This window comes from Lagenorhynchus albirostris, chromosome 3, assembly GCF_949774975.1.
Source record: "Lagenorhynchus albirostris chromosome 3, mLagAlb1.1, whole genome shotgun sequence".
Lineage (NCBI taxonomy): Eukaryota > Metazoa > Chordata > Mammalia > Artiodactyla > Delphinidae > Lagenorhynchus > Lagenorhynchus albirostris.
The window spans coordinates 164998487-165015205 of record NC_083097.1 but is presented as its reverse complement, the minus strand read 5'-3'; the positions used below and the strand labels follow the sequence as shown (position 1 = coordinate 165015205).

The following is a 16719-nucleotide window of genomic DNA, read 5'->3' as shown; positions in this document are numbered from 1 at the left end:
GGATCGAACCCTCGCCCCCTGCATTGGAAGCACAGTCTTAACCACTGGACCGCCAGGGAAGTCCTGAGTTGTAGTTTGGTGCTAGGCTGACTTTCATGACCCTTAACCCTAGCAGAGAGAGAGCAAGTCTTAGACTCAGATCCTTTGACAGAGCGTATGACTGAATTTACACTTTAACAGCATCATTCTCTTATTTATTTTTTACAATAAGCTATTTATAGTAGGGTTTCAATGTGGGCTGTGAGGTAAAGCAACATTTTAACATCCTTTTTTTCTTTGACTTCACTGGGAGGCTTGCAGGATCTTAGTTCCCCAACTAGGGATCGAACCCAGGCCTTGGCAGTGAGAGGGCAGAGTCCTAACCACCAGACCGTCAGCGAATTCCCAAAACATCCTTCTTTTAAAGAACATAAAGTGTCAGTTACAGGAAAGAGTGAAGGAATTAATAGTGCAGGCGATGGCTAAACCCAGGAATCTGGGCAGTGTTGGATTAAATCAACCAGCCTATAGAGGAGCATAGCCTAGTAGAAAGTTTGTCTCCTCAGCCTGGGCTTGGCTTGTGGCTCATCTCCAGTCACACCCACTGCCGGAGAAGGGATCAGAGAAAAGGTGCCTTCTTGTCCCCGCTGCTTTGTATTCGGCCTCCTCTCCATGATTCTGACAGACTGCTGTGGCCTCTTCCGCCATTTCTGAGCCCTGTTGGGCGAGGGAATTCAGAGATTCATGAGGCTTCTTCTGGTCCAGGGGCCCCTCTGGTCTAGAGAGATCTAAGGGGGAGGGGGGAACTTCCCTGGCTGTCCAGGCCAAAAAAAAAAAAGAGAGAGAGAGAGAGAGAGAGGTCTAACGGGGAGGAAAGGAAACTGAGATAGATTCCAGTGGGACCATGTGAAGAGGGTTGGTGTGCACAGGGGATTTTAGTAGATCAGAGATTTCCGGGGGGGAGGGGGCGGGGTGGGTGGGTGGAGATGAGAGGAGGGGCTTGCAGATGGGCAAGAGAAAGGAGTTCTGAGACAGGTGAGTCTGGGAAGTTCTTGGGAATGGGAGCTGGAAAGAGAGGGTGGGGCCTATCCTCTGCCTTAGCCTGGGCTATTGGACTTATTCTCCGGGCCTGGAGTTCTCAGCCTGCCTGGATTAAGTATTTAATTTGGAGGAAGGTGTGGCAGGTGAGATAGTTCCTCAGAGCCTGATGAATTGTAGTTATTTTGTGAGATAGGGGGAAAAAAACCCATTTTTCCCATTGTGAGCTTAGAGTTTGGTGGTTAGATGGGAACTTCTTCAAGATCCAGTGAAGCATTTATTTCAAAGTACCAGAGACAACAGAGACCAGGGGTGGCTGCTGGGTAAGGGAGCCTGAGACCTCTGAATGCTGGGGGCTCTGGCCTCTTCCCAGGCCACTGTGGCTGTCCCAGGACATGGTCCTGTAACAGCCCTCAAAACCCATTTGCGGACAGGGCCAAGCTCTCAGGGCAGAGGGACCCACGGTCAGGCAGGAAGGAGCCTCCATCGTGTGATTTCTATCACCATGTTTGGCTTCTTGCTTGTTCATTCACTCAAGAAACATTCATAAGCACATTCAAAGTCTCCAGCTAGGCGTCTGGTTGTTGACGGCTGTTAGTGAGAGAGACCTAGGCCATGGGCTCTGCGCCCAGGACTTCTCAGAGTGGTGGGGAGACAGGTCGGATAGAGCCCAGATATTCTTGGTGCAGGACGATACTTGCTTAGAGAGAGAGCATTTTACACATTTGTCCTACGGCCTGGTCTTTCAGTGTCCTACCCTTGCCTGCCTAACTCCTTTCTAGCCTAGTAAACAGAACTTTCGCTGCCCTTCTGCCCTAGCTGTGATTACGATTACAGAAAGCTGGGAGTGACGAGGTCCACGTGTGGGGGGGTGGGGAGATGGTGCCTCTACCAGACCTGGAGAGCGGATGGAGTATCCAGCAGGCGCCAAACGCAAGTTAGTTGCGAGAATGAATTAGTAACAGCTGACGATGCGCGCCTGCGCGCGGCGGGGGCGTGGCCCGGAACAGGGGCGTGGCCCGGGGTTGGAGGGAAGGAGGCGGGAGGCCGCCGCGGCGCGAGCAGACGTTACTGGTCGAGCTGGATCACGTGAGCACGCAGGCGCAGCGCCGCGCATCCCGCTCGCTCACACAAAGCCCAGACGCGGAGAAAATGGCGGCAGGGGTCGAAGCGGCAGCCGAGGTGGCGGCGACGGAGCCCAAAATGGAGGAGGAGAGCGGCGCGCCCGGCGTGCCGAGTGGCAACGGAGCTCCGGGCCCGAAAGGGTGAGTACTCCACGGCTCCTTGTCCCTGGCCGGGCACTTCTGCGGCGGCCGGCGGCGGCTCTGTTAGGTCTTGGCGGCTTCCCACCGGCGCGGCCTCGGCCGGGCTTTCCCCTCAGGGTCTGCCGAGGGTGGGGGCCGCCCAGGCCGTGAGGGATGAAGCCGGGCGGCCCCGGGAGCGCCTCTAGGACAGCTCCTTCTTCCCAGGTCTCGGGCCTCAACTCCCCCGGTCCCTCCAGGCCGGGTCCGACCCCGACCCCGACGCAAAGGCCTCAGGCTGGGCCTCTGCGCGCGGGGATAATGGCGCGCGGGCCACGGAGCCGATGAGCCCCGGAGTCCGCGACCCGCTCGCTTGTCGGGTGACCTTGGTTGGGCGCGTGGTTTCACGTCTCTCCGCAATGGCCCGGGGCCTCAGTTTCCCGATCGGTAAAGTGGGGGGAGGGGAGGGATTGCGCACGCAGGATCTCGCCCGTTGTCGGTCCGGGTAAACGGTAGCAGAGGCGGGTGGGTATCGGGAAGGACCGCGAGGCCGGCTCCAGGAGCCTCCTCCCCCCCCCCGCCCCCCGGCGCGCGCCGTTCCCCTCCTTTCCAGCCCCCCCTCCCCCGTCCCCGCGATAAGTGCCTCTGTCGGAACCGCCCCTCGCTCCACGCTCTGGCCAAGGCTCAAGTCCCTTACCTCCTCCCCAGGTGCGCAGTAGGTATTTGTGGAGAAATCGGACCTGCTGCTCAATGTTCAGCCGTAGAAACAAACTATAGGGGGGAAAAAAAAGGAAACATTCTCTTCCGTGTTCCAGGGGAAGATTTTTCCATCATCAGGCGGGTTCACCCATTTCCAAACTCCGTCACCCTTTCAGTCCTGGTTAGAGGTCTGTCTCGGGTCCTCGGTTTTTAAAGTTTCCATAAAGCTTTAAAGCATCACCTTATGTCCCCTTGAATCCCATTCATTCTGATTACAGGCGCCTGAAAGATGAAGAGACGTTTTGCCTCCTCCCGGCAGCTGTCGGGGGGAGGACAGGGGAAGGCTGGGCACACATTTGATTTGCCACATACGTTTTTTTAAAATTGTGGTAACATACGTAAGGTGAAATTTACAGTTTTAGCCATTTTTAAGTGTACGATTCTGTGGCGTCAACTGCATTTGCGGTGTTGTGCAGCCATCACCAGTATCCACATCCAGAACTTTTTCATCATGCCAATTAAACAGTAACTTCCTCTTCTCCCCCTCTCCTGGTTACCTGTGTTATACGTTCTGTCTCCTATGAATTTGCCTTCCCACAAATTTTTAATTGGAGTTCGTGGGGATTAAAAGTGAATGTAGTTAAAACGCTTTGTTAATGAACACTCACTAAATACTAGCTATGTTGTTGAACTTTTTCTCCTTAGGTGGGGAGGAACAAAATACCGTGGTTACTGGTCCTTGGAAATCAAGAGAAAGGCATCTTAGAAGTATTCCCAACCCTTTATTATTGAAAACTCTGGAAAGGGATGTGTTCATTTAAACTTTTTTCATTACCTATTTCCTTTATTTCTTTATCACAGGATGGAGTGCTGCTAGAATCGTGCTAGGTGAGAAGTTATTAGTTATAGATTATAGCATCTGGGGTACATTTTTCAAATTTCCCATTTTCCACTGTCCATTTCCAAATAGTCATTTTGTGACTGATTCCAAATAGTCATTTTGTGACGAACGTTAACACATGGGCTATTAGAAAGAATCTGAAGGTTTCAGAGCTAAAAGAGCCCTTGTTGGAAAGAACCTCAAAGTCTAGGACTGCTTAGTAGAGACTATTTTAGAAAGTTACGAACACTTAGATCTGTTTGGGAGGGCCATTGGAAAAGTTAGTGTTCGTTGTGTTTTTTTTGCATCACAGAGTTTTTAAAGCAGAGTTCTTTAGAAAACAACCCCCCTACCCCCACAGGGAAGGCCAAGGAATATTTTTGTAGTAAAGTAATTGTTCTGTGGTATTAGTAAAAGGAGTTACTAGGTAGGGAGCATGGAGGGGCTCCCCTCCCCCCAACCTAACCAGCTGGGGGCAGTTAAGAGGTGTTCCTCTAGGGGGAGGAGGATGAAAGATGATGGAGAGAGGCACAGGAAAGTGTCCAAAGACTAGGGATTTTTATATATTTATATATTTGATATGTATTTATAAAGAACCCAAACTGCTGGAGCACTGGGGGCCAGCTGGTGGGCAATGAATTCCAGACGAAGGAATTTAGATTTTTATCTTGAAAGCCTTTGAGGGATGGGAAATGAGTGAGACTGGATTCTTCTTACCTTTGTCTCCACCAGGAGTGGAGTGTGCTGTAAACCAAAAAGGCAGTGAGATAGCAAGCTTGATGAGGACCCCAGATGGAACAGCTTGTTTTGCAGTTCCTTTTCTTCTGGGTATAAGAGGAGGATTTGTTTTATTTTGATGAGAAATCTGTTCCATCTAAAGACAGTCAAGGGACTTCCCTGGTGGTGCAGTGGTTAAGAAGCCGCCTGCCAGTGCAGAGGACACGGGTTCAATCCCTGGTCTGGGAAGATCCCACATGCCGTGGAGCAATTAAGCCCGTGCACCACAGCTACTGAGCCTGCACTCTAGAGCCTGCAGCTGCCACTGCTACTGAAGCCCGCGTGCCTAGAACCCGTGCTCTGCAACAAGAGAAGCCTCCACAGTGAGAAGCGCGCTCACCACAACTAGAAAAGCTTGCATGCAGCAGCAAGACCTAATGCAGCCAAAAATAAATGAATAAAAAAATAAATTAAAAAAATAAATTCTGAAGTTAAAAAAAATAATCAAGATTCAGAGTTAGAGTATATTAATCAGGAGGTAAAAGCGTTCATTTTAGAGGACTATGTAGGCTTAGGTTTGATTTTTTTTTTTTAATTTAAAATTTTATTTTTTAAAAATAAAGCTTGCACTGTCCATTTAAAATCAGTGACTTAACCTACTCCACTTTCAGAGTAACCTTGTGGCTGAATCAGAAAACTGAGAGAGAGGCTATTTTAAAAATGAAACTTTGTATTTAGTATAAATTCCTGGGGATGTAATGTTAGTGTTGACACTGTTTTACAGTCAAGAAAAACTTTTTTTTTTTTCTTTTTAAACAATTGAGAAGACCCAGGTTAAGGAAATTGACCCAAAGAATCTGGGGGAGGCCATCTTGACTCCAGGTCCTTTGCTGCTTCCACACACACCCTGGTAACCTCTCACTGAACACAGTTATTTAAAGTGTTTTTTTTTTTAACCAGATTCTCCGTGCTTTGCAATGATTTGAGTGTTTGCTGTACTTTAAAAAGTGATGGTATACTTGATAATAATTTTGAGGCACATTTGATTGTGAGCTCAAGATTAGAATAGGGGCTGTAGGTTGTTTGAATGCATGCTGCCAGCTCTTTGCTTTCACTTTGCTCTTTGATTTTATTCATGGCTAGGCAGGGAGATGCTAGTCTGCAAAGATTAGGTTGCTTGTTTCATTTAGGAGTTTGCAGATGGTCTCTCCCATTACCATGTTTTGCAGTCATAGAGGTGAAAGCTGAATTGCTCCTTTGGTAGTCTGTAATGAGTACAGTGCCTAGGTTTCCTCAGCCACGGCCCCAGTGGGCTTATTTTAAAGCTTAATCAGTATGTGCAATGGTAGAAGGCAAGGAGTGAATCATTCTCCAGAAAATTTTTGGTACAAAAATATATCATTGCCACAGTTAGTGTGCCAAGTCTCTCCTTTAAACTTCTCAGGGTGGATAAGTAACCTCCTTGTACAGATGAAGGAACTGAGGCCTGACAAAGAGTTGGTGACATTGGGGTTCAGACCTAGATAACCCTACCTCTTAGTCACCCGTAGTACTGCTCCCTTAGGTATTGTGCTTAACATTTACCAACCTGCTTTTTGTCAGGCTGATTGTTGATTCTCAAGACATCCCTGTGAGCTACATGGATACAGGTTATGCTGGTTTTGCTGGTAAAGAACCAGAGACGGAAAGCGCTTAAGTCACGTGGGTAGTGAAGAGGTGGACCTGGAGCTAGAATAGTGCTGTGAATAGTGCTCTCCACATCTTAAATGCATTAGGGGAAACTCAGGATTGAAAGGGTTTCTGTGAAGAGTCATTTTACATAAGGGATGGTTCTCAAGGGAATATGGGGGGTGGGGGAGTCTTTTCCCTCAGGAGATGTGGTCAGGATTTCAAGGTATCGGGGTTGCCGTTTCAAACTACACTTGATTGAAAAACTGTGAGAATAATGAGAGTATTATATGTGAGAGGGAATGCCATGGAGGCGTAAGGGAGGGTAGGGATTCACTGTTTTATATGGTGAATGTGGCAGCCCTTGGTGAAGTAGGCAGGCACTCAATCTTTTTACTTGTGATCTTTATGTATAGTATAATTCTAGTATGGTGGAGCAGTGACATGTTAAATTATCAATTTTCAAAGAATGCAGTCAGTGAAACAATTCCAAAGCCATATTAAACATACTTAATCTATTTTAATGATTTGAGAGGTTCTTGCAGATACTTTGGCCTTATCTTTATTGATGTATCATGAATTAGGTTGATAGAATGTCAGAAAAAGTTTTTTAACATATTGGGTCTATTTAGAACTTCAGGTAGATGATTGGGTGCCAGAATCAGATGGGGTGTTCATTGGGAATTGGGAGCCACTTAGCAAGGAGAATATTGGTAAGGCATTTAGCTTGCTTAGGTAGCTTCAGTTTCTTTGAAAGATGACAAATTTGTTACTTTATATAGGAGTTAAAAGTCAAGTTATATTGGGGTCAGGTTTGAAATTTAAGAAACTAGTGGAAACTTAAAAAGTGTATAATTGGGGCTTCCCTGGTGGCGCAGTGGTTGAGAGTCCGCCTGCCGATGCAGGGGACACAGGTTCGTGCCCCGGTCTGGGAATATTCCACATGCCGCGGAGTGGCTGGGCCCGTGAGCCATGGCCGCTGAGCCTGCACGTCCGGAGCCTGTGCTCTGCAACGGGAGAGGCCTGAGTACCGCAAAAAAAAAAAAAAAAAAGTATGATTGGCACAATAAACTGCATAAGTTGGAAGTGTACGATTTGATACCCTCACTGAATCAAGATAATAAATACAACCATAACCCCCTTTGCTCCCCCTTTGTAATCCTCTGAGTCCTTTTTTTCCCCACCCCCAGGCCATTAGTATGCATCAGTGGTTCTCAGTGGGGTGATTTCTTCTTTCCCTTCAGGGGACGTTTGGAAGTGTCTTGGAGATATTTTTGGTCTTCATTTTCAAGTCTGAGGAATGGGGCTGCTACTGGCCTCTCTGGGGTAGAGGTCAGGGATGCTGCTGAACATCCTACAGTGTACAGGGCAGCCTCCCACAACAAAAGGATTATCTGGCCCCCAAATATCAGTAGTGTTGAGGTTGAGAAAACCCACTATAGATTAGTTTGCCAGATTAGATTTTCTCAAATATAGTTGTATATGATGAAATATTACCATATGTACTCCTCTTTTGTCTGATTTCGAGTGTAAGTATTTTGAGATTCATCCACGTTGTGTGTAGTTCATTACTTTTTGCTGAGTAGTATTTCAGTGTATGGATATACTATAGTTTGTTTATTCATTTACCTGTTAGTAGACATTTAGATTTCCTTTTGGGATATTACAAGTAATGTTGCTATGAGCATTCGGGTCTAAATTTTTGTATGGATATATTTTCTTCTGGGTAAGTATCTAGTTGTGGATAATGTATGGTAGGTGTGTTTTAACATTTAAGATTCTATAATCTAAATTTGGGGTATTTAGGATAAAGCAGTTTATTTCATCAGTGTAGCTAAATTATAATCTACCTATAAAAATGTGCTTCTGAAAGGTTTTCACAGTTAAGTGTTATATGTATTTTAGGGCTAGAAGCATATTCCCCTAATTTTATCCCGAAGGTAAGTGAGAAAATTGAATTAAACATTTAATAAATGGGCTTTTCTTAAACTGTCACATCATCTATACTTGAACATGCGTCACGTGAGGTTTCTTTGAGGGTGGTTTTCTACAATTCTGTCAAGAATAGAGTTGATGGTGATTATTAGAGTTACAAAAAGGTCAATTTTTTAAGAAACTGGAAGTGATGAGATAGGAGGAAACTTCTCAGAGAGAGGAAATGATTAGCCAGAGAAAGACTTGGGTGTAGTAGTGCTTTGCTCACACCTTGGCCATAACCCATTTGAGCTGCTTTCTTGATGATGAGCCATGTGAGGTGGATTAACCCCAAACCAAATCCCCAGCTTCTGGGGTTAGATTGGGTAGTTTATTCTTAGCAGTAATGATGCATGGCAGAATATGGCCTAGACACTTTGTTACCTACTATGTCTTGTAATTCGTTATTTATACATTTTGTAACTAATAAGGTGAGCTGGGCAGTCTTTGAAAACCCAGGCTGGAAGCATTACCTTGTCATGAACCCTGTGTCAGAATAATGTTTTTTAATGTAGATTGTAGAATATTTGGGTTTCAAAAGAAACCAATTCTAAAATATATTCCTACCCACAGGCCTTCTGTAGGCCCATGAAATGTAGGTTGATCTACATTTTATGAATTGTTGTAACACACTTCCTCCTTATGTAGGGAGGGTGAGATGCATGCTCTGTCTGGCAGACGGGTGCAGGGCTTTCATATGGAGTGGATGGGTGGACTGTGCTTGCGGTGTGCAGTCAGCCTGAGGAGGGTCTGTTGTGAGCCTGGGTAGACAGAGTGAAGAATTCTAGGAATCTGGGGATTGGTGTGGCCCTACTCCCCCTCCCCCATCTGCCGGCCCATGTGAAGGTCTGTTTATTGCATGTTGGTATAGTTCAGATCATAGAGGAAGTTGCTTTCCTTAGTTTTGCCTAGGGTGATAACTTCACTGGGTTACCACTTGGCACGGCTGTGTTTGGATATGAGGGACCAGTAGAAAAAAATACTTTGGGGACTACAAAAGGTTGCTGACTTAAATTTTTCCAGTACACTGAAAATCCTCCAGCTACCATTGATGTTTGAACAATACCCCTCCCCCACACAGGGAAGACATATCTTAGAATAAAGATCAACCCTTTACGTTAAAGAAGGTGGTCTTATAAATCATCAATGCTGTAATCTTGACTTTTTGTTTTCTTTCCATTTTTGTTGTGGATCACAAAGTCTCTGCTAGAATCTGTAGTTTGGGAGTCCCTTGATTCTCACTGGTGGAAAGCATAGGGCTTGGGAAGCAGAAAGTGCTGGACTTAGTGCCCTGAGAGGACTTCTGTGGCTGCTGCCTCCCCAGTTGTTCCTGGTCAGCTCTCACAGGTGTCTGCCTATGGTCAAAGGGGGCTCGGAACAGCCACACGCAGCCGGCACAGGGCCTTGCCCTGCTGTGCACACCCTGTCCGGTTCCTGGGCTATGGACTGGGCTTCCAGCCTGTCTTGTTCTGTGCTTTGGGAGCCTGCGTTTCTTGTGAAACTTTTCCTGCCCACTCTTAAGCCAGATTCATACCTGTAGAGCTTAGAAATGTTAACTCCATGGAAGCACCTAACACACAAAGGTAAAGAGGATTACAGGAAAGGCCATGTCAGAAAAACGAATCCACCCTTCTTTGCCAAAGGTGGAATTGTTTGCGTGCTGTCTTTTACCTACCAGCGTTGCTCAGACTTCAGTTTCCCTAGCCTCAAAGTAATAGGGTTGAGTAGAGAATGGTTTCTTTCCGTTAAAAATTTTGTTTTTAAAAATTGTGGTAAAATATATGTAAATTTTGCCATTCTAAAATGATTACGTGTACAGTTTAGTGGCATTAGGTACAGTGTTGTACACTATGCCAATAGCCACTCGCCATTTCCAGAACTTTTTTCTTTTATCATCCCAAACAGAAACTCTAGCCATTAAACAGTAACTCGCCATTCCCACCTCTCCCCAGTCCTTGGTAACCTCTATTCCTTTTGTCTCTATGTCTGGCTTATTTCACTTAGCATAATGTTTTCAAAGTTCATCTGTGTTGAAGCATGTATCAGCACTTCATTCTTTTTTTATGGCTGAATAAGTAATATTCCATTGTATGGATCTACCACATTTAGTTTATTTCATTCATCTGTTGATGGACACTTGGGTTGTTTTCACTTTTTGCTATTGTGAACAATGCTGCTAATGGTGTACAAGTACCTGAGTCCAATTTTTTTCCGCCCACAATGAAAGACACTTTTATTTGTAAAGCTAAGATTGGTTGGACCTATGTGTACCACCTCATTTCTGTTCCATGAAATGTTATATAAATCTTCTTTCTCTTTTCCTGTTTCTGTCTTGGCGTTAAAGCACCTTGGGCAGGGAGTTGGCCTGTCTCCCCCACCTCTGTTAGAGCCCCACAGGAGTGTGTGAAGGCCTAGGAAAGCACACTTGTCTTGGGAATGATTTTTTTTGATAGGTGGGTTTTAAGGAGCGTACTACTGCAATATTCTGCTGTATGGACCACTTTAGTTTGTTTCAAATCAGAATCAATATTAGTCTTGTGTTACATGTAACTTTGTGTGGGATTGTAAACCTGGAAAATCAAATATTGTCTTTAGTATTGTGCTAACATATGGACTTTTTTCCCCCCTCTCTTTTGAATTCAGTGAAGGAGAACGACCAGCTCAGAATGAGAAGAGGAAGGAGAAAAATATAAAAAGAGGAGGCAATCGCTTTGAGCCGTATGCCAATCCAACTAAAAGATACAGAGCCTTCATTACAAACATACCTTTTGATGTGAAATGGCAGTCACTTAAAGACCTGGTTAAAGAAAAAGGTAATGGTACTGGTGGTTGAGTAGGGTCAGAAGGTTGGTGTGTCATCTTCTCTGTGGATAATTCCTTGGTTATTTTTTTGTCAGTGAAGCTGTTCTGGGTAGAGCATGTGTTCTCTCCAGGCTTGAGAGTGAAGCCCCCCCATCCTACTTTTTTATTTTTACTTTTTGTGGTCATGCACTTGTGTGTCAAACAGGTTGTTTGTTTGATCCCTTGGCCTATGAATGATTTTACTGGCTTAATAAGGTTAATAGGGCTTTGATTAAGCTTGAGGGGAGCCTCTTTGTGTTAAGGAAATTTTTTGAATTCTTCATATGAGGTGGGAGAAATTTTTTCTTTTTCCTTTTTGTTTTAAAGTTCTGGCGGGAAGGTAGTTTGTTTAAATTTTGTGGCTGTCTTCCTGGGATCAAAAGTTGGTAGCTGGAACTTGTGCTGCTCAGATCCTAAATTATAAAACCGTAGCTTGTATTTAAACTGTTAAGCTTCCCCACCCTGGGGAGGAAAACACAGAGTAGATTGGCAATTGGATAGCTCAAAATAAAGCATCTGCTGTGTAATTTGGTGCCTTTAGGCACACATCGGTCACAGCCCTGGTGTTAAATTCTGGCCTAGGGCAGAGGAAGCAACTGAATGAAGCTCTGCTGCCACCAGGAGGTCCTAGGGGGTTGGTTGCCCCCATGGTCCTCTGCTTTACCCACCCCCCATTCCCACCCCCACCCCCGTGCACACCACGTGTGTCTTTCTTTTCATACTCTTGTTCTGCTTCTTTTGTCTTCTTTTCCTGATTCTGGGCCCTGCTGGTGGCACACAGGGCTAAAGAGATTGCTCAGCCCAGGTTTAAACAAAATTATTGATAGAGAACCATTTGTGTAATGCGTTGAGGTCTCCCCTCACCCCTACCCCAAGGGAAACCTAGAATCAAATTATTCTTAAATGGAGTCTTTTTGAAGGACTGAAAGGTACTGGTTTTTCTGGAGCATTCATAATGAAAAGAGATTTGAGCTTGATTTGTCAAATGATTAACATTTCAGTGACAGATGCCACTTGGATAGGCCATTTTGGTATGTGTACTGGTGCTCCCAGCATTGGGTTTTGAAATTATGAATGGCCCACTGCCATCATTGTCCCATCACTTAATTCAACCATGACATGCCAGAAGCACTAGGCACCATGAACCTCTGTACAGTCATGTAGGCTGCTCCCATGTAGTATTTCTCCAGGTAACATGGATGGAAAAACGTTTTGGTGTGAGATTTGTTTTCCTGCCTTGATCAGCCAAATCATTCCTGCCAATGCTCCTAGGGCAAGAGTGAAGTTTCTTCTTTTTGTCTGAAGGGCGTGTCATGTGGCATCCCAGATGCAGTGTTCTTGGTTTTTGGGACTGCTGCTTCAATAAAGCTTAGAATTTCTGTTATAGTACAGTTGGGTCTCATTCGAATTAGTTTTTGGAATAACCCCCAAATTTGTGTTCTCGTGATTTGGTTGAACCGCTGAATTGATACTTCCATTGATAATAAGGTATAGTAGTTCCAAGAACCAGGAATGTGGCTTTGAAAATGCAATTGTTAGAATTTTGTAAGAGATTGCAGGCCAAATTATTTTTCCATTTTTAGGAGTGTGTGAACCAGTTTTGGGACATGATGGATAAAGTAGGTGACATTTTTACTGCTTTACCATTCAGTAATTCAGTTTTGGAAGCTTTAAAGCTGGTAGCAGCAGCAGCCATGACGTTTCTGGATGTAGAAGCAGTTCACCTCAATTTCCTATTTTGCACTGTATTAAGTGTGGAGCCAGCCTGGTGGTTTATTCGGATACTTCCAAACTGGTTCTCATATTCCCTTGGCATACTGCTATTAATGCCCTGGCTCAGCCCTTTCAGTGTATTTTTGGTGGTGTAATTTAGAATTACAGGTGTGCAGTAAATCAGTTATTCTTAACAAACCTTAAAATGTTCTTGTTTAGAGCTCCCCTGTACAGGTTAAATTAATTACTTTCCTGTTTAATTAAATTATTAGAAGTATTGGATTGTGGTTAAAGGGATGCATAAGAGAAAGGTAATCTTTTTATGGTAAATCTTATACTCAGTATGTGAAGTCTAAAGAAATTTACTGTTTACATACGTACGGTTTCTTAAAAATGTCCTTATTTTCATTATGTGGTTTTAAAAAATATTTTAATTCATGTCTTGGTATACCAAAAATATGTTTCAATGATTATTTGAAATCTGAAATATTTACATGAAATGCGTTGCACATGTTTTAAGGTTTTTGAAGACTGTTGTTGCATAGGAAAAAAAAGTTGCGGATAGAGGCACTCACACTCTAAAAGTATTAGTCTCAAGATAGTCTCTGAAGTGGGCAAACCACAGAGATTTGGGCTGTTATAATCCAACCACTCTTTATCAGTCTGCATTTCAAGAGTCTATTCCTGATGAAATCATAGTCCTGTTGTTTCAGGAAACTAGTGGAATAGCTAGAATTAGTTGTCCTCGGCTTAAAGATCTGAAAAATGCTCTGTCATTGCAGCACTGCCTATAATTGCTGCCTGTCAGAACTCAAGTAGTAGCTTTGAGATGGCAAGACGAGTTTTTTCCCTAAGGATAATCATGCCTGAGAGTGCCTCATGTACCCCTCCCTAGTTCCCGATCTTTTCCCCCTCCTTGGACACCAAGTGTATATTCTCCATGTTTGTTAGCATTTAACAGCCTTCTAGGAGATCCTATTAATAACGCATGTATTATGTGAACAGGCCACTTAGGCCTTTTCCCCTGGATGGGATCACAAAGCTTGTTTGGTGGCACTATCATGAAGTCAGCATTGCTGACTTTAAAGAGAAAAGGTACTGAGAGCTTTGTTTAGTTCTGTGCCAGGGTGCTTCCCCCGCCCCCTCCCCCATCACATCATTCAGGGACACGGATTAAACAGCCTGCAGAATTGAGCTTGAGCTTTCCCTGAGCTTTCCCCTTCCTGCTCTAAGTGTCTGATGGAGCAAAGGAAAGGTTTCTATTGTCCGTCCTTTTGATCATGCTTATTTTTAACGGAGATACTACATGGAACAAATGACTGCTGTGAACACTGAAGAGTGGATTTGAAACAAAAATTGAGAGCCAGTGTAATAGGAAATTTGAATTGGAGATTGCCAAACCAGGTTGGAAAGTAAACAGTCTCAACAGCTACCTCATTTTCATCACTGGATCGATATTGGGATACACATCTCAAAAGTGTTTGACCATAAGGTCTGGGCAAAAAAATTAAGACTTCCGTGAACAAAAGGTGATTGATCCTGGGAATTCTAAACTTAAATAGTGTTGTGCTGCATTACTGAGAAGTCCTGTGTGGATGAAGAAAGCTCGTCGTCGGGCTGTTGTTCTCGTGGCCTAACCAGGGAGCCAGCAGCATTGAGGTGGGGCAGCTGCAACCTAGGCAGGACTGAGTTGCAGGAGCAGTGAGTAAACATGGAGAACAGTTTGAGGAGGAAAGAAAGGAGGGTCAGTGATACAGCTTACTCTCAATCAGTCTCAAGTTTAGCAGCAGTCAGTTTAACTTGTGTAAGCAAAGATTTCTTAAGAACTTAATCCTTCTGTTTTTATTGAATACATCACTTTAAGTCAGTTTCAAATTCCAGCTGACAGAAAACTGAGGCCCAGAGGGCAAGTATAGTCCAGTAGTAAGTCTCTGTTGGCTCTCGAAGATCATCTACATTGTGGGCCTGTGGAGCAGAACTTTATTTTCAATTTAAGTAAAAATCCCTACTCAGTCTGTTTGGCTCCTTCATAGTTTCCTTTGTTGGAAATTCAGCCTGCGTTTTGGAAAGGCCTGTTGATGCTAAAGCATTCATATCTGTGGGTACTTGGGTTGAACCTTAATAGTGCAGCCTGCCTGGCTTATTTGTTGGTTTTTGGTCGAGTTAGAGAGGCAGAATTCTGTTCTCGTCCATGGAATTAGGAGCAAGAAGGTGCTTAATCATTTTCTAATTTTTCCATAAATTGAGTAATCATTGTATAGTATAATTATTTTGCCGTGTTTCAAGTTGTCTGTGTATTAAAGAAACAGGCTTTCCAAGTTAAAATATGCATTTATTCCATGCAACCCTCCATTAGAGCATGCCCTGCTTTGGAGCTACTCCCCCACCCCCCTTTGAATTCTTTTCAGTGAAGCTTTAGCCCCTGTACTTGTGTGTGTGTGTGTGTGTGTGTGTGTGTGTGTGTGCGCGCGTGTGCGTGTTTGTTTCAGCCTTGAGCAGTAAATGAAATGAGAATACAGAAACAAATACTCTTTGTGATATAAGTATGTGCAGGAGTGTTAAAGTAGCTCCAAGGGACTGTGTGAATTCTTCTGGGGTTGCTCATTATCTTACCCTCATGATATGTTTTATTCTTGGGGTAGTATTTTTAATAATCCACCTAAATGTCGGTTAATTTTCTTTGAGCATTTTAAAGTAAAGGTAGGGACTTCTTGGTGGTCCAGTGGTTAAGACTCTGTGCTCCCAATTCAGGGGGCCCGGGTTTGATCCCTGGTCAGGGAACTAGATCCTACTTGCCGCATCTAAGACCCGGAACAGTCAAATAAATAAATATTAAAATATCTTACCTTAAAAAAAAATAAAATAAAGGTAGGTGATGACATTTGGCATTAGATTTTTCAGAGTCTTAGTTTTTTCATTTAGATATTTTGATGTTTAAAGCTGCAATAGAATTTGTCTTAGTAGCCTGCTCTTGGGATTCCATGGATTCCATCCATGTTCAGGAATGAGAGGAGCAGCAGTATTTTTCATTAATACCTGTGAATTCCGTGTCTATGAGACTTGCTACTGCCAATTTGTTAACTCTGCCTCAATCCTAACTGATCTGCTCTGGTTGATTTGCTCTTTTAAACTTCATTTCATTGAATGTGACCAGACTATGAATAGTTGGTAAATTTTGCCTTCAAAGTTTTGTTGATAGTTGTACTGACTATACTAAACAGGTCTTTGCTTTAATAATGTAGAACTAAAAGAGAGGTGGTCTTTTAAAGGTTTTCTTATCCTCTTCCTGTACGGAAGTATGAATTGGCAACTGTTGCAGATCCTGTAACAGTGATTTGCTTACATCTCTGAATTGATGTGGTCTCTCAGGGTAGAGATCAGAAAATTATGAATTCATGAGGAGCATGGTCATTATTGATGATACTTGGGAGCAACACTACTCGTGGTAGAGCCGCAAGGCTTGCCTAACCTATGGCTAAACTGATAGGTTGGAGGCTTTTTTAAATGTAATTTTTTGTTTTTAATAAACTATACCATTTGGGGAAAAAGAGGGAACATTTTAAGCAGAGTATTGGTGCAGAGGATTGAAGTTGGATTTGTGCTGTCTCTAGAATGTTAAGTAGAAAAAGTCCTAATTTCTAAACCTGGCTTTTTGTAAAAATGGTTATGACCATGGAAAAAAGTTTGGTTTGGACTTGCTTGGTTTCTGGGTTGCAATGACAGCTTTTTGATATAAATCAGTGTCTTTATGGGCACAAACTAGAAACTTTGAAAATGCAACAATATTTGAATTCTGACAACATAGTTACAGCTGTCAGTTAGATACTGTGATTGTTTTAGTTATTTTTAAGGTTATTAGGTGGTAGTCATAGCTCTAGGAAGTAAACTTGGGGTTGGGTCTCTTTACTGTCTTGACACTACTTGGCATTTTCATCAACGTGGAGACAGGGGCTGTTGGTCCTCAAATGG

The 16719-nt window shown here is 43.7% G+C and overlaps 1 protein-coding gene across 1 annotated transcript in view; it reads left to right on the top strand.

Annotated features, from left to right (window-relative positions):
- The first annotated feature begins 2130 nt into the window (after nucleotides 1-2130).
- The window catches only part of HNRNPM (heterogeneous nuclear ribonucleoprotein M), a 51307-nt gene continuing 36718 nt past the window's right edge, over nucleotides 2131-16719 (top strand). Inside the window, exons 1-2 of the mRNA XM_060145301.1 lie at nucleotides 2131-2282; nucleotides 10840-11009. Of these exons, the coding sequence (XP_060001284.1) occupies nucleotides 2170-2282; nucleotides 10840-11009 (283 nt within the window). The 5' untranslated portion in view covers nucleotides 2131-2169. The remainder of the gene's footprint in view (nucleotides 2283-10839; nucleotides 11010-16719) is intronic.